The following is a 26,137-nucleotide window of genomic DNA, read 5'->3' as shown; positions in this document are numbered from 1 at the left end:
CGTGGAGCTGCTGGAGAGTCCAGAGGAGGCCTCGGAGCTGCTCCAGGGCTGGAGCCCCTCTGGAGCCAGACTGGGAGAGCTGGGGGGGGTCACCTGGAGAAGGGAGAGCTGAGAGCCCCTGGCAGGGCCTGAAGGGGCTCCAGGAGAGCTGGAGAGGGACTGGGGACAAGGGATGGAGGGACAGGACACAGGGAATGGCTTCCCACTGCCAGAGGGCAGGGATAGGTGGGATATTGGGAAGGGATTCCTGGCTGTGAGGGTGGGGAGGGGCTGGGCTGGGATTCCCAGAGAAGCTGTGGCTGCCCCAGCCCTGGGAGTGCCCAAGGCCAGGCTGGAGCCCCCTGGGACAGTGGGAGGTGTCCCTGCCCAGGGCAAGGGTTGGCACTGGATGATCCTTAAAAGCCTTCCCATCCCAAACTATTCCAGGGCTCTGCTGGCTTTGGAAGCCTGAGCTGCTTTCAGAGCCTGCCCTGAGGAATTCCAGAGGTTTTCCCACTGCCTCGTGCCCTCCCTGAGGCAGCAGAAGCTGATCTTGGCTGTTCCATCCTGATCCATGGCAGGGGTGACCCCAAAGCAGCGTTTCTGCTGCAGGAGGTGGGAGTGTGGCCAGCAAGGAGCTCCTTGGGAGCACCTCCAGCCCTGCAGGCTCAGCTCTGCTCCAGCCCACCCCTGCCAGCAGCTCCCCTCATTAGGCCAGGAGCTAATTAATGAGTCCTCAAGGAAGGAACCCTGAGAGGCTGTGGCTGCTCGGGGGCTCTGGGTGGTGCTGGAGCTCCACTGCACCTTTGGAGCTGCAGCAGAGCAGGGAAACCATTCCCAGGGATCTCAGATCCTGAGGGTTCCCTCCCCAGGACCTCCTGGTTGCACCCACCTTCTTCTCGAAGATGATTTCGATGAAGAGCAGCAGCAGCTCCGTGAGGAAGATGAGCAGGAGCACCCAGAAGAACTGCAGGGAGGAAGGGGAGGGTTAGTCCTGCTCCGTGTCCAGATGTGTCTCCAGGACTCCTGGAGAGTGCCCTGAAATGCCTGGAAATCACATCATGCCACCATCCAGCTCCACAGGGGCCTGCAGGTCCCCTCCAAGGATCTCAGTCCCACCAGGGAAAGAGGTTTGTTCCCTCCCAGGGAGTGGGGAAGGAAAGGTGGGAGGAGGATGGAAGGAGCCAGGTGGCCAAATTCCATGGGGGAAAACAGGTCCAGTGGGAGCAGTGGGAGCAAAGGTTCTCCCTGGTTGCTCCAGGTGAGTGGTGGGATGGTTGAACAAGAAGTTTCCAAGCTGGACAATCAGTGGAGGATCATCCAAGCCATGGAATCACTGTGGCAACAAATCCAGGCTGGAACCTGGCGGAGCAAAGGGCTGGAACCAGGATGGGTGTTCCAACCAGTCCTCACCCACCCTCTGGTCCCTCTGTGAGGGGTCCCCTCCAGCTTCACCCCCATCAGGGTGGGACCAAAGCTCGGCTCAGCTCCCCCAGCTCCTGTTCCAGCCCAGCAGAGCAGCCAAACCCTCTGGACACAGCAGGGAGTGGCCCTCGGGCTGCATTCCCAAGGACTGCAGGGACAGCAACGCTGGAACCTCTCCAGGGACAGGAGGTGGACAGTTACCATGGCAACCAGCTCAAAACCCAGAAAGGGCGATGGGAGAGAGAGAGATAATTAATTACCACGTCATCAACTTGGACTGGTGGTTTGGGGGATGGGAGGGAGAGATAATTAATCACCACAACATCAACTTGGACTGGTGGTTTATCTGGGATGGCAAAGTCAAGGACCCCAAACTGAAAAGCTCAGCAGGACCAACCCAAGCTCTGCAGCAGCAAAACACCTAATTGGGAGGCTAATTAACCTCCCACTGATGAGGCCTCGGAGCCACCAGAGTGGTCCCACTGGAGGAGCTGCAGCCCCTCCAGCCCCATCTAAACGAGCTCCAAGTGTAATTAGAGAAGGAAGCCCCATAATTAAGGAGATAACAGGTGTCGATATGCAAATCACCACTAAATTCCCATTAAATTCATCTGAACTCCTAAAAAATGGGGGGTTTTGGGAACATCCCAGGGCTCTGGGGTTGTTCCAACCAGATTCTGGGTCCTCCAGTGCTGCAGCAAGAGAGAGAAATTCAATTTTGGTTTTTCAACCTCAGTGAAACCCCAAGAAAATAAATAAATAAATAAATCTGAGTGGTTTGTGCTGTTTTCCCAAAAAAATATTCCCAGTCTTCCCAATCCTGCTGTGATGAAGGGATGGGGTTGCAAACTCTGCTGGGTCTGGGTCCCACTAGAGCTCCAAGGAATTCCTGAAGAGCCTTTGGAGCCTCCCAAGCTCCTCTGGAGACACAGCCCTGCAGCCCTGCCCACAAACCAAGGGCTGCTCCCAAAGGGCTCGTTCCTGGAGGGATTTGCTCCCAAAAGGCACATTCCCGGAGGGATTTGCTCCCAAAAGGCTCATTCCCAGAGGGATTTGACCCCTCTGCCTGTTCCCTCCTCACACGGATTTTGGCTCCTGCTTTAGGTCCTGCTTTAGGCTCGGGCTCTGCAGCAGCTTTGCTGAGCCAAGGCAGGCTGGGCCAGGGCTGGGCTGCCCTGAGGGTGTCCAGGGCGAGGGCAGGGCTTGATCCCCAGCCTGGAGGGGTGGATTCCCAAGGAATGGGGCAGAATTCCCATGGGATGTTGGGCAGAATTCTCATGGGATGACGGGCAGGATAATGATGGGCAGAATTCCCACGGGACACTAGGCAGAATTCCCAGGGGATACTGGGCAGAATTCCCACAGGACACTGGGCAGAATTCCCATGGGATGATGGGCAGAATTCCCGCAGGACACTGGGCAGAATTCCCATGGGATGATGGGCAGAATTCCCATGGGATGATGGGCAGGATAATGATGGGCAGAATTCCCAGGGGATGTTGGGCAGGATAACAATGGGCAGAATTCCCAGGGGATGCAGGGAAGAATTCCCATGGGATGCTGGGCAGGATAACGATGGGCAGAATTCCCAGGGGATGCAGGGAAGAATTCCCATGGGATGCTGGGCAGGATAACAATGGGCAGAATTCCCAGAGGATGCTGGGCAGGATAACAATGGGCAGAATTCCTAGGGGATGCAGGGCAGAATTCCCAGGGGATGCAGGGCAGGATAACCATGGGCAGAATTCCCATGGGATGCTGGGCAGGATAGTGATGGGCAGAATTCCCAGGGGATGCTGGGCAGGATAATGATGGGCAGAATTCCCAGGGGATGCAGGGAAGAATTCCCATGGGATGCTGGGCAGGATAACGATGGGCAGAATTCCCAGGGGATGCAGGGAAGAATTCCCATGGGATGCTGGGCAGGATAACGATGGGCAGAATTCCCAGAGGATGCTGGGCAGAATTCCTAGGGGATGCAGGGCAGAATTCCCAGAGGATGCAGGGCAGGATAACCATGGGGTGCCTCCCCAAAGTCCCAGGGGCTGAGGGAGCAAAGCTGGGCCTGTCCAAGAGAACAAGGCCAGGAAGGAGCTGAACTCCCTGTCCCAAAAAACCCCAGGAAAGGTCGGGGGGAGCTGGGAAGGAAGGTTGGAATTCCAGGAAATCTGGGATGTGCCATAGGATGTGCTCAGCTCCCCCAGAACACCCCCAGGATTTGCAGCTTCACCTTCAAAAATCCAGTAATTACAATATCCACATAATTGTATCTATTATTCACATAATGATATATAATAAGGTATAAGATATGAAACATGTTCTATAATGTATATATTAATATTTAATTATACATTATATTATCATACACTAAATAAAATATAATAAAGAATACATTGTATGAAGATGTATCTTCATACCACATGTAATAAATAATACACTGTAATGGCTGTACTATGTCATTATATTATGGCACATAATATATAATAGAGTATGATGTATTATACATTAAAGAATTCTATATTATGCAATATAGAATATATAATACACTATAATATATGTATGTAACATCTTATATACATGTATATATATATATAACATCTTTATTGATGGTTTAGATGAGGGGATTGAGTCCATCAGCAGCAAATGTGCTGATGACACCAAGTTGGGAGGGAGTGTCGACCTGCTGGAAGGCAGGAGGGCTCTGCAGAGGGACCTGGAGGGACTTGAGGGATGGGCTGATCCCAATGGGATGGAGTTCACCAAGGCCAAGTGCAGGTCCTGCCCTTTGGCCACCCCAAGCCCTGCAGAGCTCCAGGCTGGGCACAGAGTGGCTGGAGAGCAGCCAGGCAGAGGGACCTGGGGGGACTGAGGGACAGGAAGCTCAACAGGAGCCACCAGTGTGCCCAGGTGGCCAAGAAGGCCAAGGGGATCCTGGCCTGGATCCAAACTAGCGTGGCCAGCAGGCCCAGGGCAGTGACCCTTCCCCTGGACTCTGCCTTGGGGAGGCCACACCTTGAGTGCTGTGTTCAGTTCTGGGCCCCTCAGTTGAGGCAAGAGATTGAGGGGCTGGAGCGGGGCCAGAGAAGAGCAACGAGGCTGGAGAAGGGACTGGATGTGGCACTGAGTGTCCTCTGAAACACCTCCAGGGACAGAGAATCCACCATGTCTTGATCCAACCCCACTGTGATCACCAGCCCAGGGCACAGAGTGCCAGAGTGATCCCAGTGGGGTTGGATCAAGGGTTGGGCTTGATGATCTCAGAGGTCTCTTCCAACCCAAGTGAGAAGAGCAACGAGGCTGGAGAAGGGACTGGAGCACAAGTGCTGTGGGGAGAGGCTGAGGGAGCTGGGGGTGTTCAGCCTGGAGAAGAGGAGGCTCAGAGGTGACCTCAGCACTGTCTGGAACTGCCTGAAGGGAAGTTGTGGCCAGCTGGGGGTTGGTCTCTTCTCCCAGGCACTCAGCAATAGGACAAGGGGGCACGATGGGCTCAAGCTCTGCCAGGGGAAATTGAAGTTGGAGAGCAGAAAGAAATTCTTTGCAGAGAGAGTGCTCAGGGATTGGAATGGGCTGCCCAGAGAGGGGGTGGATTCCCCATCCCTGGAGGGTTTGAACCTGAGCTTGGCCGTGGCACTGAGTGCCATGATCTGGTAAAGGGACTGGAGTTGGACCAAGGGTTGGACTTGACGATCTCGGAGGGCTTTTCCAACCCAATCCATTCTGTGATTCTGTGGATGTGGCACTGAGTGAGAATCCACCATGTCTTGATCCAACCCTACTGTGATCACCAGCCCAGGGCACTCCGTGCCCTGGGCTGGTGATCACAGTGGGGTTGGATCAAAGGTTGGACTTGATGATCTCAGAGGGCTTTTCCAACCCAATCCATTCTGTGATTCTGTGATTCTATGTAGTGTATATATGACTATAATGTATGCCATGATAATATAGCATATAATATATAATGGAATAATATGTATTATTTATAGTAAAATATATTATATTATACAATATATATAATACACTCTAATATATGTAGTATATGCAATTATAATATAGTATATAATATATAATAGAACATTATGCATTATACATAATAGAATATATATTATATAATATATAATACACCATAATATATGTCGTATATGTAATTATAATATAGTATATGGTATATAATAGAATATTATGTATTATGTATTATATATATGATATATTATATTAATTATATTATATTATATTGTTACATTATATTATGTTATGTTATATTATATTGTATTATATTATATTATGTTATATTATATTGTATTATGTTATATTGTATTATATTATATTATATTTATTATATTATGTTATGTTCTATTCTATTCTATTCTACTCTATTATATTATATTTTATATTATATTATATTATATTATATTACATTTATTATATTATATTATATTATATTATGTTATATATATTGATGGTAAATTATTATATTACATATGCTATAATAATATCTCTTTATATAATGTATCATTTATTATATCTTATGTAGTATGTTATATATTATATAACATTCTATGTTATAACATTCTATAATATTATATATTAGAAATATTCTAACATTCTATAACATTCTCTACTCTAACATTCTATACTATAACATTCTATATTATAAAATTCTACATCATAACATTATACATTGTAATATTATATAATTATAACACCCATATAATTCTAACAGAACAACACCCACATAATTCAGAGAGGAATTCCAAGCAAAGCCAGCCCAGCACGAGCCCAAACCGCTGAAACCTGAACCAAATCCGGCTCTTTTCCACCCAACCCCCCTCCAGGTGAAGCCTCCAGCCCCTCTCCAGGCTGGGACTGGCACCTGGTTGGCATTCCAAGGATTGCAGCCCCGCAGGGATCGCAGCTCTTGGCACAGCCCCAAATTCTCTTCCCTCCAGGGCCAAAAATCTGCGATTTGTGCCCTAAAGAGCCTCCGGCAGCAAAAGGAGGAGCCAAACCCACCCCCAGGGAGCATTTCATCCCTCCTGGAGCATCCCTGGGCCGGGAGCATCCCTGGGCCTGGAGCATCCCTGGGCCTGGAGCATCCCTGGGCTTGGAGCATCCCTGGGCCGGGAGCATCCCTGGGCCGGGAGCATCCCTGGGCCTGGAGCATCCCTGGGCTTGGAGCATCCCTGGGCCTGGAGCACGGCGGGAATCCCAATCCCATGGGCACGGCGGGAATGCCAATCCCATGGGCACAGAACAGGAGTGAGGGTCAGGATGGTGACAGTCCCCTGCCCATGAGGTGGTGCCAGCCGGGGGGGATGTGGGGCAGGGATTGGGAATGCCCCAGGATCCCACCCCTCCCAAAGCCCACTGGGCTCCCCCTGTGCCACCCGGGGGGGGATGTGGGGCAGGGATTGGGAATATTCCCAAGATCCCACCCCTCCCAAAGCCCACTGGGCTCCCCCTGTGCCACCCAGGGGGGATGTGGGGCAGGGATTGGGAATGTTCCCAGGATCAATCCCCTCCCAAAGCCCACTGGGCTCCCCCTGTGCCACCCGGGGGGGGATGTGGGGCAGGGATTGGGAATGTTCCCAGGATCCCACCCCTCCCAAAGCCCACTGGGCTCCCCCTGTGCCACCCGGGGGGGGATGTGGGGCAGGGATTGGGAATGTTCCCAGGATCCCACCCCTCCCAAAGCCCACTGGGCTCCCCCTGTGCCACCCAGGGGGGGATGTGGGGCAGGGATTGGGAATGTTCCCAAGATCCCACCCCTCCCAAAGCCCACTGGGATCCCCCTGTGTCACCCGGGGGGGATGTGGGGCAGGGATTGGAAATATTCCCAAGATCCCACCCCTCCCAAAACCCAGATTTCCTGGGGAGGAGCTCCCTTTGTGTCTCTGCAGGTGCTGAGTCAGCAGAGCTGCTCCATCCTTATCCAATTAACAGCGGGCACTGCCTGGCCCGTTGGCAGAGCCCATCAATCCCAACATTCCTCATCAATTCTGCTGCTAAATTCCCACAGGAACCTCGGCAGTGGATGGATCAGCTTGTTCCCAGGAGCAGCAGAGCCTGAGCTGCCCCTTCCCCCCTCTCAGGAGGCTCCAGGGACCTTTTCCTCATCCTGAATCCCTCCCAAATCCCAGCTGAGCAATGTTGGGCTCTGCCTCAGGCTCCAGGACAAGGCTCCTCCCAATTTTGGGAATAACCAGGGTTATGTCCATGAGTGATCCCTTCCCACGTGTCCTCTGGGTGTCCTGCCACCTCCCTGGGGAAATCTGGGATGTCACATCTCATCCCAGAAGCTTAAAAACCATTTGGAATGCTGGGATGATCCCGAGGAAATGCTTCCAGCTGCAGGTCTGGCTGCCGGGGGGGAAACCTGCTCCTGTCTCATTCCAGGAGCGAGAACAGCCCCTCCAATTCCCAGTCCTGTCCAGCAGAACAGGGATAGGGATGGATGGGAAAAACAGGGATGGTTGGGAGTAAAAGGGTTCAGGGATGGATGGGAGTAACAGCGATCAGGGATGGATGGGAGGAACAGGGATCAGGGATGGATGGGAGAACAGGGATCAGGGATGGATGGGAGGAACAGGGATCAGGGATGGATGGGAGGAACAGGGATCAGGGATGGGAGAACAGGGATCAGGGATGGATGGGAGAACAGGGATCAGGGATGGATTGGAGGAACAGGGATCAGGGATGGGAGGATCAGGGATGGATGGGAGGAACAGGGATCAGGGATGGATGGGAGGAACAGGGATCAGGGATGAATGGGAGGAACAAGGATCAGGGATGGATGGGAAAACAGGGATCAGGGATGGATGGGAGAACAGGGATCAGGGATGAATAAACCAGGCTGGACTCTATTCCAGAGCCAGCCCAGGGAAGGAGAGTTGAGCCCCTCCTGAGCTTGAACGCTCTGGCAACTCCTCGTGCCAAGAGTGACTCCGGTGGGATTGTGGATGGGACAGGGATGATGTTTGCCAGAGAACAGGCAGGGAAGAAGGAGTTTGAGGTGGAAAAGGGCAGATTTATTGGATATCAGGAAGGAATTCTCCCCTGGGAGGGTGGGGAGGGCTGGGCTGGCATTCCCAGAGCAGCTGTGGCTGCCCCATCCCTGGGAGTGCCCAAGGCCAGGCTGGAGCTCCCTGGGACAGTGGGAGGTGTCCCTGCCCGTGGGATTAAATCCAGATAATCCTTATTGTCCCTTCCAGCCCAACCCACTCCCTGCTTTGATGTTCCCATGAGAGGCAGGAAGGATGGAAAAGCTCCTGGAATAAGGGAAAGCACCAGGGAAACGTGTGATTGTTATTGAATTAAACTCTGTCTGGCACACACTGGGGAGAGTCCCTGCAAGGAAGAGGCTGAAAAACAACCCCAAGCCCCAGATCTCCCCTTTCCTCCCTTTCCATCCACCCCCTGGAGCTTCCCTGGAGCTGAGAAAGGAAATCTTTGCTTTTTGGTGGAGGAGATAACGAGGGTGATAACGAGGGTGACAATTTCTGGAGAACCCACAAAATGAACCAAACCCACAAGAAATAAACCCATCAATAAATTCCTGGGCTCTCTGCACAGAACTGGAAAAGCTCAGGATGCTATTCCTGAATCCTCCTGCCCTCTGGATAAGCAGGACACTGAAACTCTTCAGGCACATCCTAACCTGAACTGGAGAAATCAAAGGGCTTTTGGCTGAGGAAAAGTCAGGCTTGAAAGAAAAGGTGCCACAAACCCCAGAGGATGAGATTTCATGGAGGGTTGGAGGGGATTTTATCCCTTTCCAGGCTCTGCCCTCCATGAAATCCCAGCGGGAATTGTCCTATTCTGAGTCCATGTAATTAACCCCCAACTATTGTGATTTTTACCCATTTTTATTGTCACTTCTCCAGCAAAGGCCCCCAGTCAGTCCCTCTGAGGCCCCTGACCGGGGCCTTTGCTGGAGGAGTGACAAAAAAATGGGGAAATCAAAACATTTGGGGTCATTTCTGTGGACACAAAACGGATCTGCATCCAATGGAGCCCCAGGAGTCCATCCTGCACTCCCAGGTGTCCATCCTGCACCCCCACACGTCCATCCTGCACCCCCAGGTGGTCCATCCTGCACCCCCAGGTGTCCATCCTGCACCCCCAGGTGTCCATCCTGCACCACCAGGTGTCTATCCTGCACCACCAGGTGTCCATCCTGCACCCCCAGATGTCCATCCTGCACCTCCAGGAGTCCATCCTGCACCTCCACGTGTCCATCCTGCACCCCCAGGAGTCCATCCTGCACCCCCAGGTGGTCCATCCTGCACCTCCAGGTGTCCATCCTGCACCCCCAGGTGTCCATCCTGCACCCCCAGGAGTCCATCCTGCACCCCCAGGTGTCCATCCTGCACCTCCAGGTGGTCCATCCTGCACTCCCAGGTGTCCATCCTGCACCCCCAGGTGGTCCATCCTGCACCCCCAGGTGTCCATCCTGCACCCCCAGGAGTCCATCCTGCACCCCCAGGTGGTCCATCCTGCACCCCCAGGTGTCCATCCTGCACCCCCAGGTGGTCCATCCTGCACCCCCAGGTGTCCATCCTGCACCCCCAGGAGTCCATCCTGCACCCCCAGATGTCCATCCTGCACCCCCAGGAGTCCATCCTGCACCCCCAGGAGTCCATCCTGCACTCCCAGGTGTCCATCCTGCACCCCCAGCTGTCCATCCTGCACCCCCAGATGTCCATCCTGCACCCCCAGGTGGGCCATCCTGCACTCCCAGGTGTCCATCCTGCACTCCCAGGTGTCCATCCTGCACTTCCAGGTGTCCATCCTGCACCTCCAGGTGGTCCATCCTGCACCCCCAGGTGTCCATCCTGCACCCCCAGCTGTCCATCCTGCACCCCCAGGTGTCCATCCTGCACCCCCAGGTGGTCCATCCTGCACCCCCAGCTGTCCATCCTGCACCTCCAGGTGTCCATCCTGCACCCCCAGGTGTCCATCCTGCACCTCCAGGTGGTCCATCCTGCACCTCCAGCTGTCCATCCTGCACCTCCAGACGGTCCATCCTGCACCCCCAGATGTCCATCCTGCACCTCCAGGAGTCCATCCTGCACCTCCACGTGTCCATCCTGCACCCCCAGGTGGTCCATCCTGCACCCCCAGGAGTCCATCCTGCACCCCCAGGTGTCCATCCTGCACCCCCAGGAGTCCATCCTGCACCCCCAGGTGTCCATCCTGCACTCCCAGGTGTCCATCCTGCACCCCCAGGAGTCCATCCTGCACTCCCAGGTGTCCATCCTGCACCTCCAGCTGTCCATCCTGCACCTCCAGACGGTCCATCCTGCACCCCCAGATGTCCATCCTGCACCTCCAGGAGTCCATCCTGCACCTCCACGTGTCCATCCTGCACCCCCAGATGTCCATCCTGCACCCCCAGGTGGTCCATCCTGCACCTCCAGCTGTCCATCCTGCACCCCCAGGTGTCCATCCTGCACCTCCAGGTGGTCCATCCTGCACCTCCAGCTGTCCATCCTGCACCTCCAGACGGTCCATCCTGCACCCCCAGATGTCCATCCTGCACCCCCAGATGTCCATCCTGCACCTCCAGGAGTCCATCCTGCACCTCCACGTGTCCATCCTGCACCCCCAGGTGGTCCATCCTGCACCCCCAGGAGTCCATCCTGCACCCCCAGGTGTCCATCCTGCACCCCCAGGTGTCCATCCTGCACCCCCAGGTGGTCCATCCTGCACCCCCAGGAGTCCATCCTGCACCCCCAGGTGGTCCATCCTGCACCCCCAGGTGTCCATCCTGCACCCCCAGGAGTCCATCCTGCACCCCCAGCTGTCCATCCTGCACTCCCAGGAGTCCATCCTGCACCCCCAGGAGTCCATCCTGCACCCCCAGGTGTCCATCCTGCACCCCCAGGAGTCCATCCTGCACTCCCAGGTGTCCATCCTGCACTTCCAGGTGTCCATCCTGCACCTCCAGGTGGTCCATCCTGCACCCCCAGGTGTCCATCCTGCACCCCCAGCTGTCCATCCTGCACCCCCAGGTGTCCATCCTGCACCTCCAGGTGTCCATCCTGCACCTCCAGGTGGTCCATCCTGCACCTCCAGGTGTCCATCCTGCACCTCCAGGTGGTCCATCCTGCACCCCCAGGTGGTCCATCCTGCACTCCCAGGAGTCCATCCTGCACCCCCAGGTGTCCATCCTGCACCCCCAGGAGTCCATCCTGCACCCCCAGGTGTCCATCCTGCACCCCCAGGTGGTCCATCCTGCACCCCCAGGTGGTCCATCCTGCACCCCCAGGAGTCCATCCTGCACCCCCAGGTGGTCCATCCTGCACCCCCAGGTGTCCATCCTGCACCCCCAGGAGTCCATCCTGCACCCCCAGCTGTCCATCCTGCACTCCCAGGAGTCCATCCTGCACCCCCAGGAGTCCATCCTGCACCCCCAGCTGTCCATCCTGCACCCCCAGGAGTCCATCCTGCACTCCCAGGTGTCCATCCTGCACTTCCAGGTGTCCATCCTGCACCTCCAGGTGGTCCATCCTGCACCCCCAGGTGTCCATCCTGCACCCCCAGCTGTCCATCCTGCACCCCCAGGTGTCCATCCTGCACCTCCAGGTGGTCCATCCTGCACCTCCAGGTGGTCCATCCTGCACCTCCAGGTGTCCATCCTGCACCCCCAGGTGGTCCATCCTGCACCCCCAGTCAGTCCCTCTGAGGCCCCTCCAAGGAAAGGGTTTGTCCCATAAATATAAAAGTGGGTTTGTTCCATCAGGGGCTGGAAAATCTGCACTTTTCCCACCCCAAGATACAAAGAAACTCCTGCACTTTAATTCCTCTTCCCAGAAAACACGAACCCTCCCCAGTCTGGGGGTTCAGAGCCCTCAGGTTTTGTCGTGGTTTTTGGGAACTCCTCTGGATAAACACGGAATGGTCACCCTTGGAATGCTGAGGTGGGGGATGAAGAAACTTCTCCTCTGCACAAAAAATCCCCTTTTGAGCCTTCCTCGATGTGGAAACACAAACCCAGACCCCAAAGGGCAACTTCAAAGGGGGTTTCCAACACGAGGCCCTTGGCTTTGCTCTGGAAAACCGAATCCTCCTTTATTCCCACAGGGAATCAGCTCTCCCAGAGCTGCTTTGAAGCAAGAAAAAACCCTCCTAAAATCTGCCGGGAGCGTCCCAAGCCCAGGGAAAATAAAGCCCAGATGGAGACTCGGCAGAGCAGCTCCTGCTGCGGCAGTGACGGGAAGGCAGGGAATGCTATCCATGGAAACCTGGGAATGTCATCCATGGAAACCTGGGAATGTCATCCATGGAAACCAGGGAATGTCATCCATGGAAACCTGGGAATGTCATCCATGGAAACCAGGGAATGTCATCCATGGAAACCTGGGAATGTTATCCATGGAAACCTGGGAATGTCATCCATGGAAACCTGGGAATGTCATCCATGGAAACCTGGGAATGCTATCCATGGAAACCTGGGAATGATATCCATGGAAACCTGGGAGTGTCATCCATGGAAACCTGGGAATGCTATCCATGGAAACCTGGGAATGCTATCCATGGAAACCTGGGAATGTCATCCATGGAAACCTGGGAGTGTCATCCATGGAAACCTGGGAATGCTATCCATGGAAACCTGGGAATGTCATCCATGGAAACCTGGGAATGTCATCCATGGAAACCTGGGAATGTTATCCATGGAAACCTGGGAATGTCATCCATGGAAACCTGGGAATGCTATCCATGGAAACCTGGGAATGATATCCATGGAAACCTGGGAATGTTTTCTATGGAAACCAGGGAATGTTATCCATGGAAACCAGGGAATGCTATCCATGGAAACCAGGGAATGTCATCCATGGAAACCTGGGAATGCTATCCATGGAAACCTGGGAATGTCATCCATGGAAACCTGGGAATGTTTTCTATGGAAACCAGGGAATGTTATCCATGGAAACCAGGGAATGCTATCCATGGAAACCAGGGAATGTCATCCATGGAAACCTGGGAATGTCATCCATGGAAACCTGGGAATGCTATCCATGGAAACCTGGGAATGCTATCCATGGAAACCAGGGAATGTTATCCATGGAAACCAGGGAATGCTATCCATGGAAACCAGGGAATGTCATCCATGGAAACCTGGGAATGTCATCCATGGAAACCTGGGAATGCTATCCATGGAAACCTGGGAATGCTATCCATGGAAACCAGGGAATGTCATCCATGGAAACCTGGAAATGTCATCCATGGAAACCTGGGAATGTCATCCATGGAAACCAGGGAATGCTATCCATGGAAACCTGGGAATGTTATCCATGGAAACCTGGGAATGTTATCCATGGAAACCTGGGAATGGACAGGGTTGGATGTCACCTCTCATTGTCCTTCCCTCCACTCCTCCCAAATCCGATGGATTCCCGAGTCTGAGGCTCTGGGAGTGAAATTCCCCCTTTTCCCAAAGCTCTGGGGCTGTTTCCTCAATCAGGGAAATCATTTCAATGGGAAAATTGGCTCAAAGCTTTGAGGAGCCCCGGGAAACTCCCTGGGAATTCCTACTGTGGATGAAACCCCTTGGATCTCACCACCTTCCAAGACCAGAGCTTGGGATTGGACTGCAGGATCTTGGAGGGCTTTTCCAGTCCTAAAGATTCCATGATTTTCCAAAAATCCCAAGCCAGGCCAGGCTGAATCTACCCCAAAATTCCCTCAATCCCTGAGGGATCGTGTCCTGCTCCAGGAATCCTTTCAGTTCATGGAATCACTGAGGCTGGGAAAGATCTCCAAGGTCAGACCCTGCCTGGAAGCCCAACCCTCTGCCCAAGCCCTCCTGGAATTTGCCTCCTCAGCCAGAATTCCAGGGACTCTACTGGTCTGGAGGTGGAAACATTCCCATGGTGGGCACAGCTGAGGACATGGAACAATCCCAATCCTGCCCCTCTGGGCTGGGATCTGCTCCCTGTGGGTTTTCTCCCTATGGATTTCCCCCTGTGGAATTCAGCAGCTTCACACCTGCCCTGGGAACGACCCTGGGCTGAGGTGAGGGAAGAGTCTGGTTCCCTCTGAAAGGAGGGAATGGCTCCAGCTGCCTTTGGCTGGAAGCAGAGGTGGCACCTGGAGGGCTCAGCACACCCACAACCCCTGGAGAGCAGCTCCCAAAGTCCTGCAGTTCATCCCCTTTGGAATTCCAAGGCAGAATTCCCTGGGGAAAGGGAACAGCTGTTTCCTCTTGGGTAAAACCAACCCAAGAGGAGACTTTGCTCCACCAGGGTGGGGGCTCAGCCCCTCCAGTCACCCCCGGGGGAAGGACCAGCCCCTTGGGAAGGATCCAGCCACAGAAAACAGGGAAATCAGGGTGGGTTTCATGGAACTGAACCAGGAAATGAAGGCAGGACAAGGCCCGAGAAAGGAACAGAGAGAGTGAAGTGCCCAGTCCTGCCAAGAGGAGAAAAGGGCCCAAATCACTCAAGGCACCTTCTGTCTGTCCCACCAAGGTGGGTCTGTCTGTCCTACCAAGGTGAGTCTGTCTGTCCCACCAAGGTGGGTCTGTCTGTCTGTCCCACCAAGGGGGTTCTGTCTGTCCTACCAAGGGGGTTCTGTCTGTCCCACCAAGGTGGGTCCGTCTGTCCTACCAAGGTGGGTCCGTCTGTCCTACCAAGGTGGGTCCGTCTGTCCTACCAAGGTGGGTCTGTCTGTCCTACCAAGGTGGGTCTGTCTGTCTGTCCCACCAAGGTGGGTCTGCCTGTCCCACCAAGGTGGGTCTGTCTGTCCCACCAAGGTGGGTCTGTCTGTCCCACCAAGGTGGGTCTGCCTGTCCCACCAAGGTGGGTCTGTCTGTCCCACCAAGGTGGGTCTGTCTGTCCTACCAAGGTGGGTCTGTCTGTCCCACCAAGGTGGGTCTGTCTGTCCTACCAAGGGGGTTCTGTCTGTCCTACCAAGGTGGGTCTGTCTGTCCCACCAAGGTGGGTCTGTCTGTCCTACCAAGGCACGTTCTGTCTGTCCTACCAAGGTGGGTCTGTCTGTCCCACCAAGGTGGGTCTGTCTGTCCTATCAAGGTGGGTCTGTCTGTCCCACCAAGGTGGGTCTGTCTGTCCCACCAAGGTGGGTCTGTCTGTCCTACCAAGGTGGGTCTGTCTGTCCCACCAAGGTGGGTCTGTCTGTCCTACCAAGGTGGGTCTGTCTGTCCTACCAAGGGGGTTCTGTCTGTCCCACCAAGGGGGTTCTGTCTGTCCCACGAAGGTGGGCCTGTCTGTCCCACCAAGGTGGGTCTGTCTGTCTGTCCCACCAAGGTGGGTCTGTCTGTCCCACCAAGGGGGTTCTGTCTGTCCTACCAAGGTGGGTCTGTCTGTCCCACCAAGGTGGGTCTGCCTGTCCCACCAAGGTGGGTCTGTCTGTCCCACCAAGGTGGGTCTGTCTGTCCTACCAAGGGGGTTCTGTCTGTCCTACCAAGGTGGGTCTGTCTGTCCCACCAAGATGGGTCTGTCTGTCCCACCAAGGTGGGTCTGTCTGTCCCACCAAGGTGGGTCTGTCTGTCCTACCAAGGGGGTTCTGTCTGTCCCACCAAGGTGGGTCTGTCTGTCCCACCAAGGTGGGTCTGTCTGTCCCACCAAGGGGGTTCTGTCTGTCCCACCAAGGTGGGTCTGTCTGTCCCACCAAGGTGGGTCTGTCTGTTCTACCAAGGGGGTTCTGTCTGTCCTACCAAGGGGGTTCTGTCTGTCCCACCAAGGTGGGTCTGTCTGTCCTACCAAGATGGGTCTGTCTGTCCTACCAAGGTGGGTCTGTCTGTCCTACCAAGGTGGGTCTGTCTGTCCCACCAAGGTGGGTCTGTCTGTCCCACCAAGATGGGTCTGTCTGTCCCACCAAGGTGGGTCTGTCTGTCCCACCAAGGTGGGTCTGTCTGTCCCACCAAGGTGGGTCTGTCTGTCCTACCAAGGTGGGTCTGCCTGTCCCACCAAGGTGGGTCTGTCTGTCCCACCAAGGTGGGTCTGTCTGTCCCACCAAGGTGGGTCTGTCTGTCCTACCAAGGGGGTTCTGTCTGTCCTACCAAGGTGGGTCTGTCTGTCCTACCAAGGTGGGTCTGTCTGTCTGTCCCACCAAGGTGGGTCTGTCTGTCCTACCAAGGTGGGTCTGTCTGTCCCACCAAGGTGGGTCTGTCTGTCCTACCAAGGGGGTTCTGTCTGTCCTACCAAGGGGGTTCTGTCTGTCCTACCAAGGGGGTTCTGTCTGTCCCACCAAGGTGGGTCTGTCTGTCCTACCAAGGTGGGTCTGTCTGTCCTACCAAGATGGGCCTGTCTGTCCTACCAAGGGGGTTCTGTCTGTCTGTCCCACCAAGGTGGGTCTGTCTGTCCCACCAAGGTGGGTCTGTCTGTCCCACCAAGGTGGGTCTGTCTGTCCTACCAAGGGGGGTCTGTCTGTCTGTCCCACCAAGGTGGGTCTGTCTGTCCTACCAAGGGGGTTCTGTCTGTCTGTCCCACCAAGGTGGGTCTGTCTGTCCCACCAAGGTGGGTCTGTCTGTCCTACCAACGTGGGTCTGTCTGTCCCACCAAGGTGGGTCTGTCTGTCCTACCAAGGTGGGTCTGTCTGTCCTACCAAGGTGGGTCTGTCCAATCAGAGTCTGACACGAGACACTCCCAGGCCATAAATCAGGTGAACTTTGATGTTTAAAAGAGATCTGAGGGACCAGAGCCCAGATTTTTGTAGAGTTAAATCCCAGATTTTGGGGAGTTAAATCCCAGATTTTGGGGAGTTGAATCCCAGATTTTGGGGAGTTGAATCCCAGATTTTGGGGAGTTAAAGCCCAGATTTTGGGGAGTTAATTCCCAGATTTTGGGGAGTTAAAGCCCAGATTTTGGGGAGTTAAAGCCCAGATTTTGGGGAGTTAAAGCCCAGATTTTGTAGAGTTAAATCCCAGATTTTGGGGAGTTAAAGCCCAGATTTTGGGGAGTTAAAGCCCAGATTTTGGGGAGTTAAAGCCCAGATTTTGGAGAGTTAAATCCCAGATTTTGGGGAGTTAAATCCCAGATTTTGGGGAGTTAATTCCCAGATTTTGGGGAGTTAAATCCCAGATTTTGGGGAGTTAAATCCCAGATTTTACACGTTTGACAGGTCATGGCATTGCACAAAGGAAAGGCAGAACCCAACAGTGATGAAGACCCTTCAAGACCAGCCAAGGGATGAAGTCAGGAGACCATCACTTAAATTCCAAGCCAAAAGCTCCAAGACTCCACCTGGTCATTAATATGGAAATTAAAAGATGTAACCATGAACCCCAAACTGTCCAAACGGCTTCTTTTGTTTATCCAAGTTGTGCTCAGGATGAAGTGGCTTTGCCTCCAACATCCTCAATAAATCCCTTTGCTGCTCAAGAACCAAAAAGGACACCGGGAACATGGAAATTCCCAGCATTCCCAGGAAGGACACTGGGAACATGGAGACTCCCAGCATTCCCAGGAAGGACAGCAGGAACATGGAGACTCCCAGCATTCCCAGAAGGACAGCAGGAACATGGAGACTCCCAGCATTCCCGGAAGGACACCAGGAACATGGAGACTCCCGGCATTCCCAGAAGGACACCAGGAACATGGAGACTCCCAGCATTCCCAGGAAGCACACCAGGAACATGGAAACTCCCAGCATTCCCAGGAAGCACACCAGGAACATGGAAACTCCCAGCATTCCCAGGAAGGACACCAGGAACATGGAGAGTGCCCAGGAAGGACACCAGGAACATGGAGACTCCCGGCATTCCCAGAAGGACAGCAGGAACATGGAGACTCCCAGCATTCCCAGAAGGACACTGGAGACATGGAGACTCCCAGCATTCCCAGAAGGACAGCAGGAACATGGAGACTCCCGGCATTCCCAGGAAGCACACCAGGAACATGGAGAGTGCCCAGGAAGGACACCAGGAACATGGAGACTCCCAGCATTCCCAGAAGGACACCAGGAACATGGTGATGGTCCCTCAGGAGACCCCAGTTCTCCTCCCCAGGACCCCCCGGCCCATCCCGAGGCTCTCACCGTCCTCAGCAGCGCACGGTTGTCCCGGAGACTTCCCAGCATTCCCAGGAAGGACACCAGGAACATGGAGACTCCCAGCAGGAGCAGCAGCAGGGCAGGAGCCAGGAACAGCCCCTCCAGGGTCCGGTGCTTCTGCCTCTCCACCTCAGCGTAGACCCCAACACAGAGGATCAGCAGGCCCAGGAGCTGCAGGGGAGCGCAGCAGGGAGTCATTCCCGGAGGGATAGAGGCATTCCCGGCGGGATAGAGGCATTCCCGGTGCGATAGAGTCATTCCCGGAGGGATGGGAGGCATTCCCGGCGGGATAGAGGCATTCCCAATGGGATAGGGGTCATTCCCAATGGGATAGAGTAATTTCCAGTGGGATAGAGGCATTCCCAGTGGGACAGAGTCATTCCCAGTGGGATAGGAATCATTCCCAATGGGACAGAGTCATTCCCGGTGGGATAGAGGCATTCCCAGTGGGACAGAGTCCTTCCCAATGGGATATGAGTCATTTCCACTGGGATAGAGGCATTCCCAGTGGGACAGAGTCATTCCCAATGGGATAGAGTCATTCCCAGTGGGATAGAGTCATTCCCAGTGGGATAGAGTCATTTCCGGTGGGATAGAGTCATTCCCGGTGGGATAGAGGCATTCCCGGTGGGACAGAGTCATTCCCAATGGGATAGGAATCATTCCCAATGGGACAGAATCATTCCCAGTGGGATAGGAGTAATTCCCAATGGGATAGAGTCATTCCCAATGGGATAGGAGTCATTCCCAGCGGGAGGGGAGTAATTCCCAGCAGGAAAACGGAGGCTTGCAGGGAGAGCTGGAGGTGGGAGGTGACCAAGACAGCCAAGGACAACCCCAGAGCTTTGGAATGTTCATCCCATCCCAGAGGAGTTCCCCGTGCCCAGGGCTGGGCTGGGGGGCTTTAGGCCAGGCTTTGCCAGGCTCTCCCTGCCTGATCCCAGTCTGGATACTCAGCTTGGCCTTGGCAGCCACGGGCCATGCCCAGTGTGAGATGGCACCATTCCCAAAATCCACCTTTCACTTCCAGCTTCACACCTGATTGGCACCAACTCCCACCCAAACCCTCCCTGAGCCCCTGCCCCTCCTCCCACCCCCCAGTTACCCCCAGCTCAGGCACCATTCCCAGTTACCTCCAGCTCAGGCACCATTCCCAGTTACCCCCAGCTCAGGCACCATTCCCAGTTACCTCCAGCTCAGGACACCATTCCCAGTTACCCCCAGCTCAGGCACCATTCCCAGTTAAACTGGAGCTCAGGGCACCATTCCCAGTTACCCCCAGCTCAGGCACCATTCCCAGTTACCCCCAGCTCAGGGCACCATTCCCAGTTACCCCCAGCTCAGGCACCATTCCCAGTTAAACTGGAGCTCAGGGCACCATTCCCAGTTACCTCCAGCTCAGGGCACCATTCCCAGTTACCCCCAGCTCAGGCACCATTCCCAGTTACCCCCAGCTCAGGGCACCATTCCGAGTTACCCCCAGCTCAGGGCACCATTCCCAGTTACCCCCAGCTCAGGGCACCATTCCGAGTTACCCCCAGCTCAGGGCACCATTCCCAGTTAAACTGGAGCTCAGGGCACCATTCCCAGTTACCCCCAGCTCAGGCACCATTCCCAGTTAAACTGGAGCTCAGGCACCATTCCCAGTTACCCCCAGCTCAGGCACCATTCCCAGTTACCCCCAGCTCAGGCACCATTCCCAGTTACCCCCAGCTCAGGGCACCGTTCCCAGTTACCCCCAGCTCAGGACACCATTCCCAGTTACCCCCAGCTCAGGGCACCATTCCCAGTTAAACTGGAGCTCAGGGTACCATTCCCAGTTACCCCCAGCTCAGGGCACCATTCCCAGTTAAACTGGAGCTCAGGCACCATTCCCAGTTACCCCCAGCTCAGGCACCATTCCCAGTTACCCCCAGCTCAGGGCACCGTTCCCAGTTACCCCCCAGCTCAGGCACCATTCCCAGTTACCCCCAGCTCAGGGCACCATTCCCAGTTACCCCCAGCTCAGGGCACCATTCCCAGTTAAACTGGAGGTCAGGCAGCATTCCCAGTTACCCCCAGCTCAGGGCACCATTCCCAGTTACCCCCAGCTCAGGCACCATTCCCAGTTAAATCTGAGCTCAGGGCACCATTCCCAGTTACCCCCAGCTCAGGGCACCATTCCCAGTTACCCCCAGCTCAGGCACCATTCCCAGTTACCCCCAGCTCAGGGCACCATTCCCAGTTACCCCCAGCTCAGGCACCATTCCCAGTTACCCCCAGCTCAGGCACCATTCCCAGTTAAACTGGAGCTCAGGGCACCATTCCCAGTTACCCCCAGCTCAGGCACCATTCCCAGTTACCCCCAGCTCAGGACACCATTCCCAGTTACCCCCAGCTCAGGCACCATTCCCAGTTACCCCCAGCTCAGGCACCATTCCCAGTTACCCCCAGCTCAGGCACCATTCCCAGTTACCCCCAGCTCAGGGCACCATTCCCAGTTACCCCCAGCTCAGGACACCATTCCCAGTTACCCCCCAGCTCAGGGCACCATTCCCAGTTACCCCCAGCTCAGGGCACCATTCCCAGTTACCCCCGAGCTCAGGACACCATTCCCAGTTACCCCCAGCTCAGGACACCATTCCCAGTTACCCCCAGCTCAGGGCACCATTCCCAGTTACCCCCAGCTCAGGGCACCATTCCCAGTTAAACTGGAGCTCAGGGCACCATTCCCAGTTACCCCCAGCTCAGGCACCATTCCCAGTTACCCCCAGCTCAGGCACCGTTCCCAGTTATCCCCAGCTCAGGCACCATTCCCAGTTAAACTGGAGCTCAGGGCACCATTCCCAGTTACCCCCAGCTCAGGCACCATTCCCAGTTACCCCCAGCTCAGGCACCATTCCCAGTTACCCCCAGCTGGGCACCATTCCCAGTTACCCCCAGCTCAGGGCACCATTCCCAGTTACCCCCAGCTCAGGCACCATTCCCAGTTACCCCCAGCTCAGGCACCATTCCCAGTTACTCTGTGCCCATTCCCACCCCAAATCCCGGCAGGCCCCTCCGGCCGCAGACAAAGCTGCCCCTCTGAGAGGAGAAAATTCTCCTTTTCCACCCCTTTTCCATCTCCTTCCCCCCTCCTTTCCCACTACTTTTCCCCCTCTTTTCCCTCATTTTCCAGCCTTTTCCTTCCCTTTTCCACCCCTCTTTTCCCAGGCCTTTTCCATCTCCTTCCCCCTCCTTTTCCTTCTCCTTTCCCCCTCCTTTTCCCTCTTTTTCCACCCCATTCCACCCCTTTTCCATCTCCTTCCCTCTCCTTTCCCCCCTCCTTTCCTACTCCTTTCCCCTCCTTTTCCATCCCACTCCCCTCTCCTTTTCCCACCCCTTTTCCACCTCCTTCCCCCCTCCTTTTCCCCTCTTTTCCCACTTTTCCCACTCCTTTTCCACCACTTTCACCTTCCCAAGAGGCTTCACTGCCCCTGATGAGTTTCTACAAACTCTTCCTAATTCACGCCAACAATTCAACCTTTAATTTCCAATTACAATCCCTAATTTCCAATTACAACCCCTAATTTCCAATTACAATCCCTTAATTTCCAATTACAACCCCTAATTTCCAATTACAATCCCTTAATTTCCAATTACAACCCCTAATTTCCAATTACAATCCCTTAATTTCCAATTACAACCCCTAATTTCCAATTACAATCCCTAATTTCCAATTACAACCCCTAATTTCCAATTACAACCCCTAATTTCCAATTACAATCCCCAATTTCCAATTACAATCCCTAATTTCCAATCACAATCCCTAATTTCCAATTACAATCCCTAATTTCCAATTACAATCCCTAATTTCCAATCACAATCCCTAATTTCCAATCACAATCCCTAATTTCCAATTACAATCCTCAATTTCCAATTACAATCCCTAATTTCCAATTACAATCCCCAATTTTCCATCCCAATCCCCAATTTTCCATCCCAATCCTTCTTTTCCGGGAGGTTGAGCTCTCCCTGCCCTCTCCCGGCCGCTGTTTCCGGGGGTTTCTGGGGCCCCTTCAGATCCCTCAGTCATTTCCCTCCAGCTCCTCCTCAGCCACAAAGGACCAGAACCCCCAGAAATGTCACCTCCACTCGGGAGATTCCACGGACACTTCGGATGGTTGGAGCTGAAGAGGCAGAACCCAAACGGCCAAAGGCCTTTAACGGGACTCGTTAATCCCAGTTTCATCTTTAGGCTCGACTTTAAGTGCTGGAATTAGGTCTGATTCCATGTGTATCCTTATGGAAGATTCCCAGGGAATGCACTCGGCTGTGCAATTAGGTTTGATTCCATGTTTTTCCAAGGAATGCACTTGGCTCTGGGACTGGATTGGATTCCATGTTTTTCCAAGGAATGCACTTGGCTCTGGGACTGGATTGGATTCCATGTTTTTCCAAGGAATGCACTTGGCTCTGGGACTGGATTGGATTCCATGTTTTTCCAAGGAATGCACTTGGCTCTGGGACTGGATTGGATTCCATGTTTTTCCAAGGAATGCACTTGGCTCTGGGACTGGATTGGATTCCATGTTTTTCCAGGGAATGCACTCGGCTCTGGGATTGGGTTTGATTCCATGTTTATCCTTATGGAAGATTCCCAGGGAATGCACTCGGCACTGGATTGGGTTTGATTCCATGTTTTTCCAGGGAATGCACTCGGCTCTGGGATTGGATTGGATTCCATGTTTTTCCAGGGAATGCACTTGGCTCTTGATTGGGTTTGATTCCATGTTTTTCAAGGAATGCACTCGGCTCTGGGATGTGGTTTGATTCCATGTTTTTCCAGGGAATGCACTCGGCTCTGGGATTGGGTTTGATTCCATGTTTATCCTTATGGAAGATTCCCAGGGAATGCACTCGGCACTGGATTGGGTTTGATTCCATGTTTTTCCAGGGAATGCACTCGGCTCTGGGATTGGATTGGATTCCATGTTTTTCCAGGGAATGCACTTGGCTCTGGGATTGGGTTTGATTCCATGTTTATCCTTATGGAAGATTCCCAGGGAATGCACTCGGCACTGGATTGGGTTTGATTCCATGTTTTTCCAGGGAATGCACTCGGCTCTGGATGTGGTTTGATTCCATGTTTTTCCAGGGAATGCACTCGGCTCTGGGATTGGGTTTGATTCCATGTTTATCCCTATGGAAGATTCCCAGGGAATGCACTCGGCTCTGGGATTGGGTTTGATTCCATGTTTATCCTTATGGAAGATTCCCAGGGAATGCACTCGGCTCTGGGCTTGGATTGGATTCCATGTTTTTCCAGGGAATGCACTCGGCTTGGGATGTGGCTCCATTAACACGCTCCATTAATCCCAATTATCCCCATGTGCCAATCAGAGCCACTTTTCCTGCTTTAATTTCCCCATTTCCCAGCAGAGGGAGGGCAGAGCTCTGGGAAGGGCCCGGAGCCAAGGCAGGAGGGGGCAGGACCCCCCTCTTTGGGGGTGGTTTCACTGGGCACGGCTCAGATCCAGCTGTGCCAGGGCTGGGCAGCATCCCTGGGGAATTCCAAGCCCCTGGAATGCAGAGAAGGGGCTGCTCCTTCAGCCCCATCAGGAGGGGACACCCCACAACATTCCCAAGCAAATATTGAGCTGATCCACCTGAATTTTTTGGCTTTCATGGAATCCCTGAATGGCTTGGGTTGGAAAAGACCTCAAAGCCCACCCAGTGCCAGCCCTGCCCTGGGCAGGGGCACCTCCCGCTGTCCCAGGGGCACCTCCCGCTGTCCCAGGGGCACCTCCCACTGTCCCAGGGGGCTCCAGCCTGGCCTTGGGCACTCCCAGGGCTGGGGCAGCCACAGCTTCTCTGGGAATCCCAGCCCAGCCCCTCCCCACCCTCACAGCCAACAATCCCTTTCCCAGTATCCCACCTATCCCTGCCCTCTGGCAGTGGGAGGCCATTCCCTGTGTCCTGTCCCTCCATCCCTTGTCCCCAGTCCCTCTCCAGCTCTTGGAGCCCCTTTAGGCCCTGGAAGGGGCTCTCAGGTCTCTCTGGGAATCCCATCCCAGCCCCTCCCCACCCTCCCAGCCAACAATCCCTTCCCAATATCCCACCTCACCCCACTCCCTGCCAGTTGAAATCCATCCCAGTGCCAGTTGAACCCCAAGTCTTTCAGCTGCCTCTGGGCTGGAGCTGAGGAGGGGCTGAGACCCCCAGAGCTGCTGGTGGGACGGAGCTGGAGCTGCCAGGGATGGGCAGGAGCCCTGGAATGGGCTGGGATGGAGGGACCTTGAAGGTCACCCAGTGCCACCCCTGCCCTGGGCAGGGACACCTCCCACTGTCCCAGGGACACCTCCCGCTGTCCCAGGGGGCTCCAGCCTGGCCTTGGACACTCCCAGGGATGGAGCATCCCTAAATTTCCTCACTAACCTTTAGCCTGGAGGCTCCTCCAGCCCCTCAGAGCCGGGTCAGGCCCAGCCCATTCCCACACCCAAAACCACCCTCAGTTCAAAGAACCACCGAGTTGGTGCCACTCAAAGCAGCTCCAGGTCCCAAAAAAGCACCTTGGAAAGCAACTCCCACCTGGAGGCAGGGGAGGGATATCCTGGAATGTCTCCCAGGGAGACAGAGGGCAAAGGGAGCTGGGGGGGCTGAGCAGGGACTGGTGTCCCAGCAGGGGCCGAGGGATCCGGAGCAATCCCAGGAGGGAGACGGAGCAGCATTCCCTGGAAACAGCATTTCTGGGGGAAAAAAGAGCTGGATTTGGAGCAAAGCAGCAGCAGCAGCGGCGGCTCTGCCAGGAGAGGAGGAGCTTCAAGGGGAATAATCCTCGAGTTCACCAAAACCGGGATCATCCCAGCCCTGCTGGGCATGGAAAAGTGTCCCCTCCCTGCCCAGCCTGGGGGTCTCCTGTTTGATCCCTGGCACTGGAAACCCATCCCTGGCACAGCTGGAAACACATCCCTGGCACTGGAAACACATCCCTGGCACAGCTGGAAACACATCCCTGGCACAGATGGAAACATCCCTGGCATGGCTGGAAACACATCCCTGGCACAGCTGGAAACACATCCCTGGCATAGCTGGAAACCCACCCCTGGCATAGCTGGAAATACATCCCTGGCACAGATGGAAACATCCCTGGCACAGATGGAAACATCCCTGGCACAGATGGAAACACCCCTGGCATGGCTGGAAACACATCCCTGGCACAGATGGAAACACATCCCTGGCACAGCTGGAAACATCCCTGGCACAGATGGAAACCCATCCCTGGCACGGCTGGAAACACACCCCTGGCACGGCTGGAAACACATCCCTGGCACAGATGGAAACCCATCCCTGGCATGGATGGAAACCCATCCCTGGCACAGATGGAAACACATCCCTGGCACAGCTGGAAACACACCCCTGGCACAGCTGGAAACACCCCTGGCACAGTTGGAAACATCCCTGGCATGGCTGGAAACATCCCTGGCACAGATGGAAACACATCCCTGGCACAGCTGGAAACACACCCCTGGCACAGCTGGAAACCCATCCCTGGCACAGCTGGAAACACATCCCTGGCACAGCTGGAAACACATCCCTGGCACAGCTGGAAACATCCCTGGCACAGCTGGAAACACATCCCTGGCACAGCTGGAAACACACCCCTGGCATGGCTGGAAACACATCCCTGGCACAGCTGGAAACATCCCTGGCACGGCTGGAAACATCCCTGGCATGGCTGGAAACACATCCCTGGGGGTTGTTT

The 26,137-nt window shown here is 54.6% G+C and overlaps 1 protein-coding gene across 2 annotated transcripts in view; it reads right to left on the bottom strand.

Annotated features, from left to right (window-relative positions):
• The window catches only part of LOC139683667 (tetraspanin-15-like), a 64,185-nt gene that overhangs the window by 29,352 nt on the left and 8,696 nt on the right, over positions 1–26,137 (bottom strand). The window contains exons 2-3 of one of the 2 annotated variants that reach the window (XM_071579017.1): positions 18,400–18,585; positions 872–946 (exon numbers count right to left, since the gene is read on the bottom strand). In XM_071579017.1, coding sequence (XP_071435118.1) covers positions 872–946; positions 18,400–18,585 — 261 coding nt within the window. The remainder of the gene's footprint in view (positions 1–871; positions 947–18,399; positions 18,586–26,137) is intronic. The other variant, XM_071579018.1, reaches the window with a different exon arrangement.

The sequence above is a fragment of the Pithys albifrons genome, chromosome 29 (assembly GCF_047495875.1).
Source record: "Pithys albifrons albifrons isolate INPA30051 chromosome 29, PitAlb_v1, whole genome shotgun sequence".
Taxonomy (NCBI): domain Eukaryota; kingdom Metazoa; phylum Chordata; class Aves; order Passeriformes; family Thamnophilidae; genus Pithys; species Pithys albifrons.
The sequence above is the reverse complement of the archived record's forward strand: the minus strand, read 5'-3'. Positions and strand labels throughout refer to the sequence as shown.